Source organism: Podarcis filfolensis, assembly GCF_964270895.1.
Source record: "Podarcis filfolensis genome assembly, chromosome: 4".
In the NCBI taxonomy this organism is placed as follows: domain Eukaryota; kingdom Metazoa; phylum Chordata; class Lepidosauria; order Squamata; family Lacertidae; genus Podarcis; species Podarcis filfolensis.
This window is the reverse complement of record NC_139607.1, coordinates 80200075-80223388: the sequence shown is the minus strand read 5'-3', so window position 1 is coordinate 80223388 and position 23314 is coordinate 80200075. Positions and strand designations below refer to the sequence as shown.

Here is a 23314-nt window from a genome sequence, read left to right as displayed (position 1 = left end):
CCAGGCTTCGCGGACCTCTCCGCAAACAGCGGGAGCGGTCCCGCTGCTTGCGGAGAGTTGCCAGCATGCGGAAGCCTGCGCGCGCTGAGATCAGCGCGCCCAGGCTTCGCGGACCTCTCCGCAAACAGCGGGAGCGCTCCCGCTGCTTGCGGAGAGTTGCCAGCATGCCAAAGCCTGCGCGCGCTGAACTCAGCGCGCCCAGGCTTCGCGGACCTCTCCGCAAGCAGTGGGAGCGCTCCCACGGCTTGCAGAGAGCTGCCTGTTTGGGGGCTGGGGTCGGGGGAAGCTCGAGCTTCCCCCGCCCCAGCCCCGCGCCTGGGGGGGAAATAATTTTTCCCCTTTATTTCCCCCCCAAAAAACTGGGTGCGCCCTATGGTCCGGTGCGCCCTATGGTGCGAAAAATACGGTACTGTCTTTTTTTTTTTTTTTACAGGGTGGCAGTCATTATCCCCACTGCAGTCTTTGTGGGAGTGGCAAGATGTGGATTCCAAACCATGAGAAGAACATCTTCAAGAAAAACCAAACCCCAGTATTGTACCACATAAATTCCCATGGAAAACTATAGTGGTGGGGAGAATTTCTTTCCAGGTCCTTTTAAAACTAGTCTTAGAACATAAAGACAGGGTTCTGGTGTCCTCCCAGTACTGCCACAATCTCTCATCCCACAAAAGAGCTCGCACTAGAAATTTGGATGGAAAGTAACATTTTGTAAGATAGTGTATCTAAAATGAAACCAGAGGATTGATTCACCAGAGTTACCGACTTTTAGGTCTCATGTGCTTCTCTTTCCCAATTAAGGCAACATGGCTGAAAAATGCTTAATACTGATTGAATTGCACCAAGATATTTCTTGGCACAAAGAACCACCGATTTATCAGTCCTGTGCTCTGTGGAACTTGGCACAGAACATTATAACATGACCTTGCCACCCACTTATCTCTCATCTGGTGAGAGGCCTGTAAAAACTCAATTACTATGAAGCTCTACAACTTTTATAGATATGCCAGTACTTGTGCCTGGAGGCTCCCTTATTCTGCTTTTTGGCGGGGCAAAAATTAAATTACTTCAGATTGCAGGAGGGTTATTCTATTTTGGACCACCTCATCTGTTTGTTTGTTTTTCTAAAGATCCTTGCACCTAAAAATATAACCCATGAGGGAGAGAGCTGGACTGTGTGAAATAAGGGTTTAAATGCAACTACCCATGTGAAACAGTACAGTTCAGAAAAGACTCTTGCGATATGTGAAAGGAGAACAAAAAGCCTCTACCCTAGATTTGGAATTCCAAATATTCCCAGTCAAACTGTGGGTTTGGAGAGAACTGAAGGGGAAAGAGCTAAGAATTTAAAGTTATAATTATCTAAGCCTTGATATCCTGTAGAGGCTTGGAGGAGACAGACATTTAACCACAATTATGTTTCAGACTGTCCTTGTTCTTTGTGGAATGAGGTGGGTGACCTATGCATAACTCTTAGTCACCCTGCAATTTCCAAAGCAAGCTTGGTGTTGGAGAAATTGCTATGACTGCCAAGGCTGCTTTTACAGCTCTTGATGTCATGACAGAAGGGCTCAGCATGTTCCAGGATGGTATATTTTTTAAGCAGCAAACCTGAGAAAAGACAGGACGGTTTTCTCCATCACTGGGACCTTATGATCAACTCAGAGATCCCCCTACCCATCTCAGTTCAGATAGCATACTGCAAGGGCACAAGAAAAGCATTCTATGTACTTGCCCTCCACTTGTTTCATTCATTCATTCATTCATTCATTCATTCATTCATTCATATATATTCTTCAAGCACTGTATCTCATGTTAAGGGAAATAAACGAAAAGGGAGATAGCAGGTGCTTTTCTTACCCAATAAGCTAGAAGTTCTAATTATTTTGTTCACTGATTAATCTCCCCAAAAAGAGCTCTTTTAATAATTTGAGACCCATAAACAAACCAAATGCATTTTCATTAAAATAAACACAACTGAAAGCTTTATTCAGTATTTTCTTAGAGATGAACTTCCTTGGGGAAGATTTTTTATGATTAAGCCAATATGTTATGTGCGTAAATTACCTAAAATAGAATCAGTTCTCGTTTAGAATGTTCAAATGCATTTCCTCTTTAGAATAAATTAGATTTGGGTTCATAAATAAATAAATACATTTACATACTAGATTAGCTCGTGATTTCCCCCGAAATGCATTTATTTATTATAGATTTGTTCTGGCTTATGCGTTTATCAGAGTCTTTAGAAATAAGCATGTAAACATTTCTAACGGATTATGTTGCTTCTGTTAGAATGATTAGTTTTTGGAAAAGCACATGGCAACTTATGAACCATTCAAGTCCATTGCCAGAATGAAAACTTGGCTTGCATGCTCTTGTTCTGCATATTTATATTTTAGGCTGACAGTTTCCAGTGCCTTTTATTTAATGGAGCCACAAAATAAAGCTGCAACACCATGCACGCTTAATTTGCAGACGTCCCACTGAAGTTAGAGGGACTATAACACAACATTAACCAAGAAAAAAGAAGAAACAAAAAACAAAGTAAAACACAATTTGGCTTTGATAAGGCCTCACATTATTTGGCCTCATCCTCCAATCCAGAGGTCACAAGCAAGACATTTAGATTCAGGAGCCCACTATAATCTATCATAAGGAAGCAGGAACAATCATTCTATCTGTGCACCAAATTTAGAGATCAAAGGCACACCATGGGGCTAGTGCAGATGTAAGGCTGGCTCTTTGTTACCCATGACCAAGAAAAGTGGGAGGCAGCTATCCTCCCATCTTCTCTTCATTCCCACTCTGCCTTAACTGGAGTTCAGATAAATATAGGCACTGACCTTCAACCAGTTCACACTAACCAAGTTTGCCCTTAAACTAGGATCTGAACCCGTTTAAACTGCAGTTTCAGATCCTGATTAAAAGGAAACCTAGTTCAGCACTAGCACTAGTCAACATCAGAGGCAAGTTAAGGCAGAGGGGAATTCACGCTAGTGTTTGGAAGATGTGCTTCTGAAGCTGTCTGTCTCTTTTTTAATTGAAGTCAAGAAGAAACCAGAGTTAAAAGTCACATCATTCCATAGAAGTAGGTTTTCACTGGCTGCTGCACAATGTAGAAATCTCTTTCCCTACAGAGTTCCCTGAACTTTTTCTAACAGCATTGCAGACTTTAAAAAGCTTAGATTGACTTTTGACTGTCAAGTTTTAGCTTTAAGAAAAGTTTATTTGGATATGTATTACTTTCAAACTGCAACTCATTCTACACTTAAGAGTCGATGACATTAAAATCCCATAAAGTTTTAAAGTAATTCATTTTAAGTATTCAACAGTTGTACAAATGTGCCAAAGAATCTGCATCACTGAGTCATAACTTTAAAATGATGCTGTGCTAATCTTAAGATCTTTCCCAACTTCATAGTAAGGTTAAAATCACATAGAAGCAAACAACATACCTGAAGCTGCATGTCGGCAGCAGCACAAACTTTCTTAGATTCGCAGAGTCTTGACACCATATGTTTGGGCAGTGGCTTGAAAAATAATTTTAAAAAAAGATGGGGAGATGGAAATCTTTTAAACAATTTTTAAATAGACACAATGAACAGACAAAGTAACAGTCACGTGCAAGTAAAACGTGTATTTAATTGTATGCTGGAAAAGAACATGGCTCGGGGCTCTCTGTTGCTTCTACAACCTATTTCGCATCTTGATTGTTTAATGAAAGGACACTTGGCTTGGCTTTCCTTGCTACCTTCTAGTCTGGAGAAGGTAAATGGTTGTGCAAGTAAAAACATAGCCAGGTGCTTGCTTAGGACCTGGAGATGAAGTAACAATAGTTGGATCAGCATGTCACACAAAATATCTTCTTCCAGTGGAGGAAAAGAAAAGTTAAGGTTTTCCCCTTCTCACAGAAGAGAATAAAACCAGCAGAAAAAGCAGGTAAGAAGAAATGGAAGAAATGGAATCTCTGCTCCAGATTTTTGGGGGGATGAAGAGGTAGGAAAAACACAAAGGAGAAAGGAAAGGAAAAATTCAAAGGGGAAACTTGAGATCAAAGGCAGATGGGGAAAAAGAGAGAATCCCTGTCTGCTTTGGGCAAAGGCAGGCAGGGGCAGAACTGAAAGAGAAGCTACAGGAAGTCAATCACATCACATGTTCCTTACTTGGGCAAACCGTAAGACACAACCCATCATGTGGACGTATTGCATGCCAGCCAGGGAAAGTCTAGTTCTCTTCTTGTTACAAATCTATACCACGTCAAGAGACACAGACAGGTAAACTATTCCAGGCAAACAAACTGTCCGTTTTATGATAGGAGAACGTATCTATTGTTAGCTATGAGGAGAAAGGTAAGAAGAAAGATGCTTAATTTGATATAGCTTCTCACATTTAAAAAAATGCAGCGAGAATAAAATAAATTAGAAGTCTGAAGACAAAACTATATGCTACGAACAACACTGTATATCCTTTTGTCCAGTTTCCCCCTCTCCTCTATAATATAGCCTATCTCCTGGGATCATCCTGACAACATGAAGGAACAGATTAAGTTTTTCTACACAATATAGAGCGAAGTGCGAAGACTGAACACGGAATGCTTCTTACTAATTTATACTTGTGCCCTGAATGTCAGTGTGACCAAATCCTTCAAATTGTTAAAGAGCCTCTGTAGCTTCAAAAATGGAATACAGATGTCTGGCATTTACAAACAGCCCTTCAGTCATGCCTGAAGCTTTACAGTTGAAGTGTTTAAGAATTGTTCTATCAAAGAATTGTTGCTATTACAAAATAGCAACGTGATCAGGTTCTGTACTAATTATGACATCTAGAAAAACTACTCATGCAAGTAGAACAAAAGCAGCTGCATCAAAGTTATTGAGAACCGATAAAAACATTATCAGCAAATTAGATGGAAGAGAAAATGGGCAAGAAATGCTCCTAAACTGAAATGCTTCCCATAGTAGTTAACCACACAAGATCTATAATTTTCCCATCCAGAAAATAGCAGTATAGTTTTGAAAACTTAAGAATATCCAGTGTGCAAAGCTGTAATTTAAATTGCACCATTTAAACAGCAGACAATTATTCCACACTGTAGTACAACTGCTATTCTGGGACTTAGCCCCCAGACATGGACCCCTTGATTAGAATGATTTCTAAACGAGAAAAAAGCAGATCTCTTTCCCCACTCCCTCCCACCCAAAAAAACCCCCTGTAAAGAATACAAACATAAACATATAACAGAGACGTAAATGTCAGACCACACACAGGCCTAATCAGCACTACTGCAGATAAAAGCAAGACAGGTGGACCCAAGGCTTTCCTCTTCTTAATAATGAAAGAAATGTTAAACTGAAAATATAACTTAACTCTCTGAAGCTGGTAATTGCTACTTTGCCAGTTAATCCTTTACTCCTCTGAGCTCCAAAGCTGTATCCCAGGTGGCATCTAATGCTTAAAGGGGGGGGGGGCGAGAGATAAGAGGCTCAAAGAACACTGCATCAGCTCATCCTAGGATTCCCCCTAGACCACATCTGTATAACACAAGATGAGCAGAAGCTGTGGATGAGTGGTTCTGCCTATTCTGGAAGGCAGGAAAATTTAATGTGATAGTGAGAGGAGCAAGTGATAGTCCAGAAAGCCCACCTTTAGGCTGAGTGAAGAAGCCACCTCTGGAGGCCTAAGCTGAGGGTGTGTGGGGACTCCTGCCACTGCCTGCCTCCCAGGCCATTTCTTCTACTTCCCTCTAGTGGAGAAAAACTGTAGGTGGGATTCATCTAAGAAGCCCCAGCAGCGGAAGTCCTGAGCAAGGACTTCCACTTACACAACAAGGTTTCCCCCTCTCCCCCTGAAATTGGCTCACAGGGGGTGGGAGAACCCCCAGAACATGAGGGGAGACGAGGGCACAGTGTTCCATCTGGCAAACGGAAATGCTTGCAGAGATTGAATGTTCCCAACGGCGCAATGCTGAATCCCACCCTTCATGTGCTGCACTTTCTAAGAAAAGCTTACAAAAGGAACCATTTAATTAAATGAATAAATCTGCTGGCCACTGCTGGAAACCAAGTGTTAGCTTGTTGGGTCTATAGTCTGACTCGGCAAGGCTCTTCTTATGTTCTAAACCAGGGATGATGAACCTGTGACCCCAGCCGGATGTTAGTGGACTACAACTTGCATCAGTCCCAGGCATCATGGCTACTGGACAAGGATGCTGGGAGTTGTAATACAATGACCTCTATAAGGATACAGGTTCCCCATTCCTGAACAAAACTTCCTTCTTCCCAGTCATGACCCATCACGGTCGCTAAACACCTGAGAAAGAGTCCCCATTTACGCATTCAATATACTCATAGTTGTTGAGTTTTGTTTTTTTTTTTTAAAAGAAGTCTACAGTACAAAATATAAACATTTAAAAACTTGGCAGGAGGGAATGGTTTTATTTTATAGGGCTCTAATTTTTAACACAGTTACAGCCAAATTGGCTCTTCTAGTATAACTTTACTTTTTTTGCAGTTTTATACTTTGGCTGTTTCAAATCACATCAAACAGAAACTGAGCCTCAGAGCTGTCAAGTGGTATCCTGTTTTAAACAGAACAAAATAGCAGAACCCTGCTAATTGGTATTTTGGTAAACCACAATCCCACAAATCCTCGCTGAAATGGAAATCCAGGTTTGCAGTTCAGTGAAGCATAGAGCAGGAAGCCCTTTGTTGTCAGGGAATGAGAAACACCACTAACTATGCACCTCTCTGGAATAATAGAGGGGTGAAAGCATCCCTCCTGACGCAGTTAAACCACCACTGCAGGTAACAGAACAAGGCAGCACTACACATATTTCCCCTCTGCAGTAGGGGTGGGGAATCCCAGGCCCAGGCTCAAATGTGGATCTCTAGGCTTCTTCATCCAGCCCTCAAGACTCTACCTGAGACATACCTCTTTCTTAGGCCTCAGCCCTCAGTAGGCTTGCTCTACACCCTTGTAGACTGTTCCTGCCTGCCTTGAATGTGTCTTCAAATTTTTCCTTGCATGGATGGAGGGGTGTGTGTGTGTGTGTGTGTGTGTGTGTGTGTGTGTGGAAACCTCTGCTTTCGGCATGACCAGAATATACAAAGGTAAGAGTCAACTTCATCTCTGGCAAATTACAAATTAATATGTCCCTGGGGCCAGATAACTTTCACCTAACTGTCCTTAAATCGTTGAAATGTGAACTTGCTGAACTTCTGTTTGTTTGTTTTTTAAAAAATGCAACTTATTAAAATTAGCCATCTTGCCAAATGATTGGAGGGCAACCAATTGGACACTATGTTGTTGTTTTTTTAAAAAAGATAGTATCTGGAACCTATGGCTGCTAGCCCAGAGGTAGTCAATGTGGTGCACTCCTGGTGTTGCTGAACTACAACTCCCATTATCCCTGACCACTGACCATGCTGGCTGAGGCCAATGGGAGCTGCAGTCCAGCAACATCTGAAGTGCACCACATAGGCTAGCCCAGGGTAGCCATTCTTCTGCCTCAGGTAAATGGATTATTAAAGCTAGCATTATTAAACCCTTGCTGAGAATTAATCCACATGGTTTCTACAAAGGGTACTCCTGCCTCAGCAACCTTTTATAATTATTTAAAAATGTCAACCTGTGACAACATATCACTATTTCTAACCGACAGCTCAGATGGCAAATGCCAACATGACTGTAGCCAAAACAGGGCTACTGAAGAACAAAGGTTATCAGCATGCTCAGGGGAACCTTGAGATAAGCAGAAGTACAAAAGCTCTTTTTCAAAAAAACAAAAAACCTAAAGGCGCTATCTCTTCCCAAACATCCCAGTGGAGACTAACCTTACTTTATAGCCACAGTCTCTTGAGAAATGGCTGGAAAATGAAAGGGGAGGGGAGGAATGGGAACGGCCAATGAAGGGGGGACATGGCCACAGAAGTCATGGGACTTCAAAACACTGCCAGTCGCTGGTGGGCAGGAGAAGGCTATTTGATAGAGACTGCAAAGAGTGCAGAGGGGATAAAGAGAGGAGAGGAAGATGAGTGGCTATTTCTATGTCTTTTCCTGAGACTCAGTTAGGAATTGTGTGTGTGTGTGTGAGGGAGAGAGAGGGGGGGACAAACAAACAAACAAACAGAGCTGGATGGAGATGTGAGGTCATGATGATTTTTAGGTCATCAGCACCTAACATAATCAGTCAATCTCTCTCTCTCTCTCTTACACCCACCCACCCACACCCCAGCCTATCCATCCCATTCCCTCTTCATTTTCTCTTCCTTTCTCACAAAGAAAGTAACTGAGAAAACATATTTTAATGATATTTGTTGTTGTTGTTGTTTAGTCGTGTCCGACTCTTCGTGACCCCATGGATCAGAGCACACCAGGTACTCCTGTCTTCCACTGCCTCCCGCAGTTTGGTCAAACTCATGCTGGTAGCTTTGAGAACACTGTCCAACCATCTTGTCCTCTGTCGTCCCCTTCTCCTTGTACCCTCAATCTTTCCCAACATCAGGGTCTTTCCCAGGGAGTCTTCTCTTCTCATGAGGTGGCCAAAGTATTGGAGCCTCAGCTTCACGATCTGTCCTTCCAGTGAGCACTCAGGGCTGATTTCCTTCAGAATGCAGAGGTTTGATCTTCTTGCAGTCCATGGGACTCTCAAGAGTCTCCTCCAGCACCATAATTCAAAAGCATCAATTCTTCGGCGATCAGCCTTCTTTATGGTCCAGCTCTCACTTCCATACATCACTACTGGGAAAACCATAGCTCTAACTATATGGACCTTTGTTGGCAAGGTGATGTCTCTGCTTTTTAAGATGCTGTCTAGATTCCACTAAATCAGTGAATGTTCAAAAGGCACCAGACTCAAAACCTAGCCTCAGTTTTTTTGTTCTATAACAAAAAATGCTTGGTGAAAGCTTTTTGCTTACGTTTTACTAAAGCTGATATAATTGAGAGTGCCAAGTCAAAGCAACAGTTCTCTGAATCAAATATGGCGAGGAAAGTGAGTAGAATCTGGTCCCACTTCTAAGCACACGAAAAGAAGGTTCCTCCAAACAAAAAAGGTCAAAACCAGTTATTAACATAGCAAACAACAGGTCTGCTCTCAAACTCCGATTGCTCATATTTGTATTCAAAATTACAGGAAATAAAGCATTTGTTATCAAACCCTTTAAAACCAATCACCCTTTAAAAAAGAAAAATAGACAGCTGAGTCAAAAATAATTTTTAAGCTATTCAGAAAGGTGAAAGAAATGCACATTCAGAAACATGACAGCAAAACAGTCGTTTAGGCTCAAGTCCTAATCCCACATTACATTTTATCCTGTCTGCAATGATGAATTAAAGCTGACTCAATTACTTCCTGGTACACAATGATTCTATGCCAAACGGCTTCCATCACAAAACAGGCCAGGAATATTTAAGGAATGGGGCGCACAGTGCCTGGCTCCAAATTTGTGAGCTAAAAGGAGACAAGGTTTGTAAAGTATCTGGAAAATAGAAGTAGTATATTATACCCTTAAGGCTGCAATCTGAGGCACACTTACCAGAAAGTAAATCCCACTGGATTAGTGGGACTTACTTCCAAGAAAGCGTTCTTAGGATTGCATTGTAAGTATCTTTCTTAAATGTATTTCTCCCTTAAGCCCACATCATTCTATAAATCAGTTCCACAAGGCTAGACAACAGGTCTGACTAAAAAGAAACAAAAGCATCTTTTAAAAGTCAGTATTAAATGTTGAGGTGCCCGTGATATTTTCAACTCTGCAAAATAATATTAAACAAATAAATTCATTGAAATGCACTGGGAGCAACCATCCCAACCGCAACTTTCTACCACCAAGGAATTGCGTGTTACTGATTCTTCTAAGTGATGGCAGCTCCTTGTTAAACACTGAATATCCTGAATTCCCACTGCTGTTTGACAGATTTGTAAGCTCTTAGTTCTTTGAAGAATCATGTAGCACACTTAGGACTTCAACACAATTTTATTGTTCTAGCCAAAGGCCATGGCAAACCTGCAGCAACAGTACCAATAAAACAATACGGATCATACAGTCATAATATGAGCCAACATCCATGATGTAACAGAGGAGTTACCGGAGACAACAACAAACTCAAATCCAGCTTGATATCAAATTAAACCTCTGAATCACCACAACAATTTATAGCAATTTTATCTAACTCAGTCAGGGACTGGCTAAATGAAAAGATGTGGTGAGAGGCACCAGCTGGGGGACCCTCAAGAGAAATCCCAGAGGAGGAAGGCTCAGAACCAGGAGATTGGTGGTGGGATGCTGAGAAAAGGTCAGAGGGAGAAGATGGGGAGCAGGGGCTGGATGCTGAAGGGGCAACAGGGTTTAGTGAGCAGGAAGAGCCTGTGACAGGGAGCAGTTCAGACTCCAAGGCCGAAGCAGAAAAGGGGAGTCAACAGGCTGCTGAAGAATCCAGGGAGTCTCCCTCTCCTGCCGCACCAGGCTCCCCTCCCTGCTGGTCTCCAAGAACATGCAGAATAATGAGGAGAGCAGAACAGAGGCGTGCAGGCGCAGTTTGAGACTGCTTGGGAAACATCTGAGAGAGGAGGAGTCTTAGAAAGTGTGGAAGGCAGGGACCTTCAGTCCTGGCAACTGCTCCATAGAGCAAGACCTACTAAGAAGTGTCCCTGGGGTTGTATGCCATTTCTTTGAATAAAGAGTTAACTTCACTGACAATGGAGCCCTGCGTCTTTTGTGCTAACCTGCGTCTGACTCCAGCCCTGACACTCCCTTTCCCTCAGCATCCCTTTCTGCACTGGGCCTCACAGAGGGGAGGGGAGGCAAAGCCAGGAATTAGGCCTTGGAAACAGCAGCCATAGTTGAAATGTGTTCAGGCAGATTTCTGGAAACCTTTATAATCCTTCCAGGTCAGGGAGGCAATGGACCACTTGAGGAGGAAGAGGCACTGGAGTTGGCTTTCTCCAACCAGCCGCCCTCCAGATGTTCCAGACCACAGCTCCCATTAGCCCTATCCAGTACCAATGGAAATTGCTGTTCAAAACGCCTGAAGGGCACCAGGTTGGGGAAGGCTGCCCAAAAGCCTGAGGACGCCCCACAGCACTTAGGACTTATTACTTCCGAAGGCTCAAAAATTAAGTTTTTAAAAAGGAAAAGGAAAATGGCAGTCTCAACCATTTTGTTTCTATCATTCAGTTACTTATGGGAAGATACAAAAAGGGGGGCACGAAGTATGAGTCTCATGACAAAATATTTCTCCACCTAGTTTCATACATCTGAATCTATTATGTTTCCCGCCCGCCCGCCCGCCCGCCCCCCCAAAAAAACCAACAACCCAAAACTCTTATGTTATTTACAACCAGCCTGGTTTTTAGTTATCCTACCTGACCCGTTTTATAGTGCCTTGCAAATTGGTTCACCACTCGATAATCATTTGCAAAATACTCCATCAAGATAGAGGGAACTTCAGCAAAGTCTGTAGAACATCTTGTCCCTATAGAAAAGAAGCAGAAGCATTAACATGCAGGTAGCCATAAAGTTTACATAAATTCTTCTGTCTTCTCCAAAGTTCCTCTTAGCTTTCCATCTGCACTTTTGATGAACTGTGGTAAATCATTCATTAAGTAAATATTTCATTTCTGTAATGTTATTGTACATACTGGCAGAAAAGCTAAATTATAATCCTACATGTTTTACTGCAAATCACAAAGTAAATACAATATTTGAACAGCTGGGTGAGGCACCCTATAAAGCTATGGCTCACACCCTTTATAAACTTAAACCAGGCTACAGCCAATCTGGCCCCACTTTAAACACTAAATCCTTAATTGTCGTTACTTTATACCTAATTACAATAAAAATATCAAACTGCTTAAAAATTTAATCCCATTTACAAATATTATCATCCCATCTGTCTGATGAGCTAGCACAATTATTGTCCATATTTGCTTTCCTTTATTGTTCAAGGTATCAGTCACTGAAGAGCAGCTTTGGGGGGGCAGTTACCTCAAGACACCTGATGGTGAAATAACAATTTACAATTAAAAAATTAAGCCCTCATATCTACTCTCTTCTCCCTTGTGATCAGTGGGCTTCAAGCTTTTATAGATTGTCACTTTCTGGAGCTACAAATATTTGTATATTACTATTCCTTGTACAGCAGGGGGTAGGGAACTAGATCCAGCTGGTTGATCCAGTCATGTAACATAAGGTGACATCATATAACATAAGGTGATTCAAAACTCAAGCTGCAATGGAAAATTCAATCTGGGGATGAAAAGGACCTTCCTTTGAAGTTGCAGCATGTTCAGACCACAGCTGAAAGGAAGAACCTTTGCATCCTTGGCATGAATTCAAGCCGAGGTTCAAAAGAAGGTTTTTCCTGCAACTGGCGCCTATGAGAAAGGTGGGTGTGATTTGCCCAAAGCCACTTGGCAAGCCAGCCTCCAAAACCTGGCAAACCTAATTAGGCCTGCGGGCTGGAGGTTCCCCACCACTTTGTACACAGCCTGGACTTCTTTCCTCCAGTGTTACTAGATGGGAGATCTTGCATTTTTGCAGCGCTCAAACCACAACATGTTGCGATGAAGTTTTGTTTCTTTAGCCTTAGCTAGCAGATCCATTGTGGTCTGGGAGGCTGTGTGGAACATGAGTGTCATGAACATCTACTGAATAGTGCCAGGTTGGGGGGGGGATGCAATGTACATTTCTCACTCCCAGCGCTTCTTCATGAAGCTTGTAGTTGAGCTATGGAATTTGCTCCCACAGGAGGTGGTGGTGGCCACCAACTTGGATGGCTTTAAAAGATGATTGGACAAATTAATGGACGACAAGGCTTTTAGTGGCGACTAGCCATGATGGCTAAGTTCTACTTCCACTGTCAGAGGTAGTATGCCTCTGAATACCAGCTGCTGGGAATCGCAGGTGGACAGAGTGCTATTCTGCACTTATGCTGCTTGCAGGCTTCCGACAAACACCTGGTTGGCCACTGTGAGAACAGGATGCTGGACTAGATGGGCCATTGACAGGATCCAGCAGGCTCTTCTTATGTTCCCCCACCCATTGCACTGGATGAGAACTAGTTTAACTACATCATTTAAAGGAGGATAGGAGGAAGAAGGGAGTAACAGTGAAACTGAGAAGTCACAAAGGGTCTGAAGGAAGGTTAAGCACAACAGACTTGGGGGAGGGAGCTTCTGCAACACACCAAAATTCCTAGCTCACCACTTACTACTGATCTGAAAGATTTAAAGATCTATTAAATTAAATTCAGAACTATTTTAATGCTCGCAAAATCACCCTTGACATGGATGCAACTGGAATGGAGGCTAAATCTGATCCCTGCCTCTGCTTACTACTCCACCTATCAAGAATTAAGTCTGTTCCTGCATAGTACCACCCTCGTTTCTGCTCCTTATTCACACACAGTATGATGGGCAGTTGGGAAAAGGCTTATATGTAATATACAGAAGATAATTTGGAGTAGTTTTTAAAGGCCAGTAAGAAAATTGCTCTCAGCTGCCTTAAAGATAAGACTAAAACCTCTACTTGCAGTACAACCAGATACCCCACGTGCAAACTATGAAAGGGTTGCATGTAAAAAATGAAGTACTTGTCTGAACTTTAACCAGTAAGCTTACCAGTGACATGTTGGTATCGAGTCCTTCCCAGCATAGAATGCATGGCATGTCCCATTTCATGGAAGAGATTCTCCAGCATCCCAGGAGTAAGCAATGTTGGTGAACTACTAGTGGAATGGGGCAAACTTAGCATAAGGACAACAACAGGAAGCTGGTATTCTCCATTTTCTTTTAGCCTGCCTCCACGTATCGTAAAGTGGCAATCCTATAAATATATATTTAGATCAGAAATAAAGACTCTTTTTCACCATACTAATATAATTTAAGACATCGGCACAGTTTCAAGCAGTCGCAGAATCTGCTTACAATTATAGAATTGTCTGAAATCAAGCTGTTGCACCGTACCAGAACAGATGGAGTGGCTAAGCAAAGTGAAGCCCTTTGGTTTAACTTGATTGTTTGGCATTCTGCTTATAAGTTTGTTTACCAGTTTATTTTAAATGTGGCAATTCAGTTGAACACGGAGATACCGGGATCAAATTGGGTGCATGCTTTCGGGGCATAATTCTGCTTTTGAAGCTGAAATACCAACTCAACCCTTTGAAGATTTTCCATGATCCCCCCTCCACTAGCAGCCCCCTGGTTCCTTACAAAGATCTCCTGACCAGAGATGTGTTTGGAGGGGCACAGGGGGCTGCAGGATCATATTTTGAGAAGAAGAAAAAAGGCTCATATCGTTTGTACTGTTAGGGAATTGTTACCTGATAAGGCTTGTCTGGTCTTTGAAAAAAATCACAATAGATGTATCCCAATAATCCTTCTTGTTCATGGACAACTGCCTAAAATAAAACAGGAAAGTACTATGTGAAAGACCCAATAACCAATGATGTGCTACTGTAGGCTTTATGAACATTCCAAATCTGACCATTTTATATGATTTTACCATTTTTTTCTCTTTGTTGTAGAATTCAAACTACTACTAGATGATTCAAGTCCAATTCACAAGATTACTAAAGGTTTTAATACACAAGTTCTACCACTTATCCAAATGGATGACTCATGAAGCAATACAAAAATAACCAATACCTTTTAAAGCAATATTTGAGTTTTAAATCTGTTTCACACTACATATATCACAAGCAATATGAGCAAAGATCTAATAGGAAGCAGTTATGAAAGATGAGACAGGAATAGTTTATCCACTTTACAGATGTTTGATGAATGACAGCTCCTGCTGTTACTGGGACTTTGAAGTATAAGTGAGAAAGATGACCCACTAGCAAGCATTAAGAAAAGGAAATAAAAAGATGTGAGAAAGCCAGCATGCCCTGGCCCTGATAAAACTGCTTTTAAATCTTTTCTTAGACACAGTACTAATTTTAATGTCACATTTTCCTACATGTATGTTTTAGATTTTGGAAATACCGTAGAGAAAAGAAAAGCAGGATACAAGTTCAAGCATTAAGAAATAAATTTAAGTTGTAAATATTTAATTTGTTTTGCAAACTTGTTTTCCCATGATCTCCTTTAAAGTTTGTTCCAATTCAGAATCTGAGGTTGGTTGTTGCCCATGAAAGCTCATGCCATTTTGCAATAAAAAGCTTATTAAAAGTTAGTCTCAATGTGCCATCAAACACATTTTCTTTTGAAGTTTGTGCAACTCATTCTTAGGTCTTGGCTTTTCCAACTTTACGAAATTTTTGCCTGTAGCCATTTTCAAGCTGCTTCCTTAAACATATTTGTAAAATGCAAGGAGGGAGATGTCGCACCAGAACTGAGCCCTTCCTCAGTGGCCTTGGGCAAATATTTATCTCGGTCATCACTGGGCACCAAGGAGAAGGGAACTGCAGGCAGTTCAAGCTTGAAAACTCACACCAACAGCCCAGAATCCCCCTGGCTCAGGAAATCAGATATTACCAAATGTCCAATTGTTTACCACTATCTGACCCAAAATTCCCCAAAATGCTGCCCTTCCTTGATCTAGGAAAGTTCTAGGTAGTGCCACCAGAATCCACCTCTTCATTTTGCTGTCTGTTCCCTCCCAATGGCCTAAAAGCCTGACATATTTCTCCTTTCTTTAAAATCGAAACAAGAGAGATATTCTTAAGCGCCAACTTGAGTACACACAAATTAAAGCCTTTTTGCATTTAAAGGTGCTATACAAATGATTGTCAATGGTAACAAAGACAATGCAGGAATGAAAAACAAATAGCTATGAATTGCCCTACGAGGTGTGTTTCGGTGTAATTCAGAAAACTTCCTTTCTAAGCATCTTGTGCTTTGCTCAACAGTGAACTAGATTTACACAAGGGGTCTGAAATTCAGGACTTTGAATTCTTACCAGTTTGCGAACATCCTCACACCACACCTCTCCCTTCACGGTCTGTTCAGCATAAAGAGAGATCCCTAAGAGTTTATTGAACAAGATGTTCAGGCCTTCCATACATGCTCCAAGAGAGAAAAAGGGGCAATACAGGCTGGGTTCAATATTATACCTAAAACATACAAAATGGAAGGAAATGAATTGTGAATAGCTATAACATCGTCCCAATTTAAACATTTATATCACGCAATCCACAATTAAATGAATTAAAACATCACACTTGCTAGAAATAGGGCATCTACTCAGATTGAACACTTAGGCAGAAACATGGTCTCATTCACGTGGCATGCTAAGGCAAACCTTGACTTAGCATGTCAACACAAACACGTAGATTCCAGAAATGAGCTTGCAGCTGCTTTGCTTGTTTGGTCCTTTTTGCTGCTGAGTGGCCCTAAGCTATGCCAAAGTTTGGTTTAGCAGGTCATCCAAACCAGGAGACGTGGCTAAGCTCTCTCCTTACTAACCGCAAGCTGTAGCCAATGTTCGTTCTTCACCCTAGAAGGTGGCCTACAAATATTTTCAATAAATAGATCAGGTGGATTGCACATGTAGCACCACAATTTTATTTTTGCTAGATAAAGGCAAACGGTTCCTGTGTTCTGGTGTTCAGCTACAATATTTGATCCTAGCTACAGTATTTTACAGGGACATGGGTGGCGCTGTGGGTTAAACCACAGGGCCTAGGGCTTGCTGATCAGAAGGTTGGCAGTTCAAATCCCTGCAATGGGGTGAGCTCCTGTTGCTCGGTCCCTGCTCCTGCCAACCTAGCAGTTCGAAAGCACGTCAAAGAGCAAGTAGATAAATAGGTACCACTCCAGCGGGAAGGTAAACGGCATTTCCGTGCACTACTCTGGTTCACCAGAAGCGGCTTAGTCATGCTGGCCACATGACCTGGAAGCTGTACGCCGGCTTCCTCGGCCAGTAAAGTGAGATGAGCGGTGCAACCCCAGCGTCGTCTGCAACTGGACCTAATGGTCAGGGGTCCCTTTATTTACCTTTACAGTATTTTACAATAGGAAAATGACTTTTAAAAAAGCCAGCCAATATCATAGTGTGGTTATGAAGTGACCACACATGGAATACTGTGTACAGTTCCGGTTGCCTAAAATAAAAAGGGTATTGTAGAGCTGGGAAACTTTCAGAAAAATGCAACCAAATGTTCAAGGATTTTGAGCAATACAGAAATGCATTGTGGCTATGTTCCACTTCCACTTTTGAAGGTAGTATGCTTCTGTGTACCACTTGCGAAGGTTCGCAAGTGGAGAGAGTGCTGTTGCACTCAGATTTTACTTGTGGGCTTCCCAGAGGCATCTGGCTGGCCATCATGAGAACAGAACGCCCTACTAGATGGGACTTTGGTCAGATCCAACAGGGCTCTTCTTGCACTTATGCTAGCAGAGAGGAGCAAAACAGTCCAGACAGGTGAGTTCAAAGTAAACCATTAACCATAACCCACAAACTGAGCCAATGAATACCTGCAACAGTAGCCCCCCAAATTTCTATGCTGCTAGTACTCAAAAAAGACACAGTAATTAAGTGATATGAAGTGCAGCAAACAAACAAATGAAAGTAAGGAGACTGCCCCCCCTGCCCCACCATTCAATGAATTATCTCAAACGTGTGTTTTTTTAAATCAAGCAACAACTGATTGTGATGCAACCTGAACTGTACACAGGATACAGCTAAAGTATACGAAGTTTGCTGGCAGTTTTACTGCTGATAAATATAAACATATTTCATACACCAGGTTCCTTCCAACTCCTTGGCTTCTAGAGGCAAAGCTTGATATGTTACATCAGGATTACCACTGTAATAAGAGGTCCCCCCCCCCCCACATAACACATTTCACAAGAAGGTAAATGTAGGATTGAGAAAGCACAGCAAATGTACTAACAAAGTTGATAAAATGATAGAGGGCATTGGGTTCTTTATTTGATGTGAAATTCTGTTTTAGATTAAAAGGATGAGTTATGGGAAGAAATCCAATGGCCTTAATCATACAGCATTTGATTTACTAGTATTTTGAAAGGCAAGACACCAAGCCAGCTGCTTTAAACATGAAGTTAAATGGTACAATGAGGCGCTCATTATTCTTCATGAACAGCACGATTCAAATTGAAAAGAAAGTACTGCTAAAGAGCAATAGATGTAGTGTGCCATTGTAAACAATTATTTCTAAGCCTAGATGGCTTCATTCAGTCCAAATAAAATGAAGGAGTATAAAACGGCATTCATTTAAGTTGTACATTTGGAAAGAAGTTAAGACTCTTGTGTATTATGGCTGTCATCAACTTTATTCAAAATCTTTTTGATAGACCTAGTAATTAAAGGAAGGATTATATTTACTCAATATCATTAATCACCGAACATTCAGAACTGTAGCTATCACACGGGGAAATAATTTCTTGCAGCATTCCATAACCATAACATATGCCAATAAAAGGGGAAAATATAATATAAGTACCCCATATAAAACATGGTTTTTTGTTTGTTTGATTGTTGAGCATTTTGAGATTTTGTTTTAACAACCAAAACACTGGAATACATTAGCCAAAGAAATGACTCATTTAAATCATTTCTAGCATTAACTGCATGCCAGACAACAATACTTACAGACTTACAGCTTAGTCCTAAATAGGTGTAATTATTTATTTCTCATATTCTGCATGTCTATGCTTTCTCCAAGTTGCTCAGGGCAGTGTACATGGGATTACCCATTTTATGTTCCCAACAACCCTGTGGCATAACGCAGAGTAAGAAACAGCGATTGGCTTAAGACCACCCAAGGAGTTCTATGGCCAAGGGGTGTTTTGAATCAAGTCTTCCCAATCCAAGACCAACACTATTATCTGCCTCACATGCTGGCTCTCCTAGGTGATGCGTACTTCAGATTGCAGTCCTGAACAGTTATTTGAAGAAAGAGACAAACATGGATTTAAAACTTTCAGATTGTGTGTGTGTGTGTGTGTGCGCGCACGTATGTGTGCATGTGGATATGTGTGTATGTGGTGGTAGTTCTGCCCACGACTGGCATGCACCCAGTGGCGTAGCATGGGTTGTCAGCACCCAGGGCAAGGCAAGTAATTTGCGCCCCCTAACCCATGGATTTGCGCTCCCTAACCCGTGGATTTGCGCCCCCTAACCCGTGGATTTGCCCTAACCCCAGATGTTGCGCCCGGTGCGGCCGGCCCCCCCTGCACCCCCCACGCTACGCCACTGCATGCACCCCCCCCCACCATGAGGTTTGACCAAGATGAAATGTAGTCCTTGGGCCAAAAATCAATCAATCAATCCTCACCCTTGAGCTAAACAAAACATACTCCCCCTCAAGAATACCACTGTAGTGTACTTGATTAGGATTTTAGTATGTACTAACCTTGGATTAATTTGGATAAGGAAATATGATACTGGGAAGATACTAGGTAAGTGATAGGTATTATCAGGTTTTTGAACACTGAACTGAGTGTATAATTACCGGTCCCTGTTTATATATGATATGCAGAATAATTGAATTACTGTTCTCCATGCTTACATATCTTGAACGCATTACATAAAAAAAAATGTATACATAAATAAAATGTGTTTTGTAAGCCCTCAAGTGATTGGGAAACAAAAGGGATTGGAGGGAAGAGGATATATTGGTCTTCCTACTGACAACTCAGATTCACTGGATTATATTTGATCTCGCCAGCTTCCTAGCTGCAGTCCTGTCTAATAAAAAGAAATGAACCAAATTCCATATGGTTGACTGCCAGTATGATCCAGAGCAATGAAAGTTGGAAGAAGACAAAGGAAAAATCTGGTTGGCAATTTTGGGTTAAAAGCACTGAGTCAAATTACAAATATATGTAGCAATACATTTCCATTTCGTAATGTATTGTTATTGTTTTAGTGTGCAAGGCTGGATGTTTGGTTTTGTTTTTATCATGATTTCAGTGATGGGGGTTTGTGGGGTTTTTTGTACAAATGACGGCCCTTGACATATTTCAGAATTTGATATCCAGTGTTCCAAACATGCACTGACGTATTCGTCATGTCCGTATAAATGATATGACTACAAAAACATATAGTCAACACAAATGCCACATCACAGACAAAACATCATTTTAAATGACATATATCTAATCGTAAAATGAAAACTATTGCTGTTCTCTGATGGCAAAGCTAAGAGGCAGCTCATCTTTCCAAAAGAAAACTTGACAAAGCTATGCAAAAAAGATGGCAAACTGATGCAGGAGCTCCCCCTGGTGTTTACAAACAGAAATGTTACTATTTATAGGACTGGATGCAAAATCCTGCTGTACATGTGGAAGGGCCTCAGGCTACGGGACACACCTGTCCACCACCCCCCAATTCATCTGTGCCCCCTGCACCCCTGAAAACTGGCTCCAAGGAATCAAGATGCCTTCCACCTTAGTTTTAGGGGAGCCGACGATGGTGGGAGGTGGGCTGGTAGACTTGCCCAGGGCAAACGCAAGTGCTTTCTGCTTATGTAGTGGAATCTTTAAAATCACACTGTTAATAATAAACATTAAAAGCACCAGTAAAATCAGGGGCAAAGATATTAAGGAAATATATTTCATTATGCACAGTCTCAAATCACTGATTACATGGCAAATTTTTATATAGGGTATTTGAGGTTTTAAACTAACAGAAATGGTATTGACATTCAAACTATTGCAAACGACTATTCATAACGGGAACTGAAACATGTATTGAGACACTACAGGCAGCCCCCCGTTTACACACGTTCAATTTGCATGCAACTGAACCTGGAAGTGACCTGGAAACATCATAAAGATGCCGCTAAAGAGTCACTAAAAGGGCAGAACGGGGAAGGTGGAACGGGGTGTTTGCAGGCTTTTTCAATGGGTTTCAATTATATGTGATTTCACCAACATGCACAGTGTCTCCGCACAACTTTATTTCCTAGAAATAAGCTTAGCATAGCCTTTCCCATTATATTATTGCTGAATAACTATGTTCACTGACTGTAATGTGTCTGTTATGATGTAAGATGATAAACTAACCACAATATTATTTTATTACAATAGCATAAGGTATCACAATGCCTCTCTTTAAAGATCAACTGAGGTAATGAATTAATTAGGAATAATTATTGACACATACATGGTACATATGTGTTTTGCTGGCTTCAGTGTGATTTTTAAAAAATGTATGTTCAGTATTTATGATGAATATTATCTGGGAAGACACTGGCACATTTTACTTTGGGAGGATTCAGTTATATATCAATATATATATATCAATTAAAAAATCCAACAGATAGCAGAGGAGTTTAAATGCTTTTCCCCGCAGAACACATTTCAAAACAATACAAAAAGGTAAAGAAACAGTGATTTGCTACAGGAGTATATATGATAACTACAGCAGAACTTTTAACAACTAAAAAATAAATATTAGAATGCAAATAAAGTGCTAGATACACCAGTTGCAGCAGAAGGCCATAACACTGACCTCTCAGCACGCAGGACACCACTGTGGTATGGATGATCCCAAGGCATCAATTTCTGAAAATTAAAGCATTCACATTTTCAAACACATAACACAAATCAAACGAAACAAATCAGATACAACAGCTTTCTTTCCACAGCAGCATTTCTGTAATGACTGTTTTCACAGAGCTTTAGGTGCTATCTTACCTGCCCTGTACACAACCTGACTATTCGGCTTATGCACGGTGCATGGAAATACAATTGACAAGTTCTGACCATGTTGTTTTTCAAACATATATATCATTTCATTGCCAGTGTTAAGGTTTTACATAAAAGTGTATCAATAATAACACAACAAGAAAACAAACAAAAATAAAGTCCAAAGCAAGAATTAAGCAAATAATCCAGCTAAGCACGCTGCTAACATCCTAATATTTTAGCAAGCCAAACGCCCTTTGAAAAATTATGGTTTCCACCTGCTATCAAAAGATGAAGAAGGATGTTAACAGGTGAGCCTCTCTAGGTACACACTTCCTTAATTGGGTGCTACTACTGAAAAGGCCCTATGTTTTATAGCCCCCCCTGTAACAAATGAAAAATATGTGACTAAACACCAAACCAATAACTGGAAGCACATGATACCTGTGTTTCAGTGATGGCAAGGGCTATCAATGACATCAAAGGCAAAATTCAATATGCTTTTTTTAAACCATCATCTCTTTAGTACAGTAACTTAAGCCAAACATCTCCTCCCACATGCATCCACTCTAAAAGGGGCATGTTCAATTAAGTATCTCCAGTTTTCTGGAGCGGGGAGAAATACAAAGAAATGACGATCAGGATAGAATTTACCTACTACTTCTGTGTATTTTACAAAGGAAAGCCCAGATTTAACACATCTGCATCATTTACAGATGATATGACCGCATCAAAGTACAAAGCAGCAAGTGAAAAGTGGCGCTAAGTGAACTTGCCTTGAGATTCAGGACTGGCAGCTAGAAGATTTAAATATAATCAAATAATGTGATCTAAGACTTAAAAGGCTTCAAGATTTCCATCTGTATTTATCCAACCAAATTTCACTGAGGGGCATTTGAGGTCCCAAATTATACATTGTGAAGCAGAACTATTAGAATAATCATGCAGCAACCCAGTTATTGGAAAGACCGTGGTTTCTGAACAAAAATACTGGAGCCTGCCAACACACAGGCTAGACACATGCAGTTTTTCAAATCTGGCCTCTGCCTTTTCAAGCTTGCAAAAACTAATTGAACAAAATGTTTGACATACTCAAGAGAAGGCATTACATTTTCCATCTTAAGTTTTGGCTACCACATAAATCACTGTGTTTAAACCAATATCTTCTTTTAAGTGGTTAGCTTCCCTTAGAGAAAAGAGCCTTGAAACCCAACACCGTTATAATACAAAGCCAAGAGAAAGAGAAAGCTTAGATTACGTCAACATAACTCTGAAATTATAGAAAGTATTTTCTCAAACTAGCATTCAACTCATTCAAGTTGAGAAAAAGTAAATGCAAAATATAACTTACTGATTTTATAGGATTTAGTTTCATTTTCATGCCTTTCATCATTTCAAAATCCTTTAGAGTACTGAAAAACAATTTCACCATAATATTTTGTTAAAGTGCTTTTCAAAAGACTTTGTAGTATAATACAATTACTAGACAATCATTTGTCCATTTTGCAAATAAAAGTATCTTTCCCACAAGCAAACGAACAAAATGTGCCATAAAGAGTTGTCATTCTTCTCTGCTTTTTTAGAATAGGTTTTTCAGTAAGGAATAATACTTTCCAATATACAGAAAATATTTGGCTGGTTTCCCTCTTTACATCACTGGAAAATAGAACATTGGTACGTTTACCATGAAAGGGCCTTTTGGCTGGCAGTGAGACACCC

General features: G+C 40.9%; 1 protein-coding gene across 2 annotated transcripts in view; it reads right to left on the bottom strand.

Moving 5' to 3' along the window:
• MIPEP (mitochondrial intermediate peptidase) overlaps positions 1 to 23314 on the bottom strand; it is a 53223-nt gene that overhangs the window by 20726 nt on the left and 9183 nt on the right. For both annotated transcript variants that reach the window (XM_083609125.1, XM_083609126.1), the window contains exons 9-15: positions 22947 to 23007; positions 21420 to 21472; positions 15900 to 16053; positions 14320 to 14397; positions 13619 to 13823; positions 11363 to 11472; positions 3453 to 3527 (exon numbers count right to left, since the gene is read on the bottom strand). In XM_083609125.1, the coding sequence (XP_083465251.1) occupies positions 3453 to 3527; positions 11363 to 11472; positions 13619 to 13823; positions 14320 to 14397; positions 15900 to 16053; positions 21420 to 21472; positions 22947 to 23007 (736 nt within the window). The remainder of the gene's footprint in view (positions 1 to 3452; positions 3528 to 11362; positions 11473 to 13618; positions 13824 to 14319; positions 14398 to 15899; positions 16054 to 21419; positions 21473 to 22946; positions 23008 to 23314) is intronic.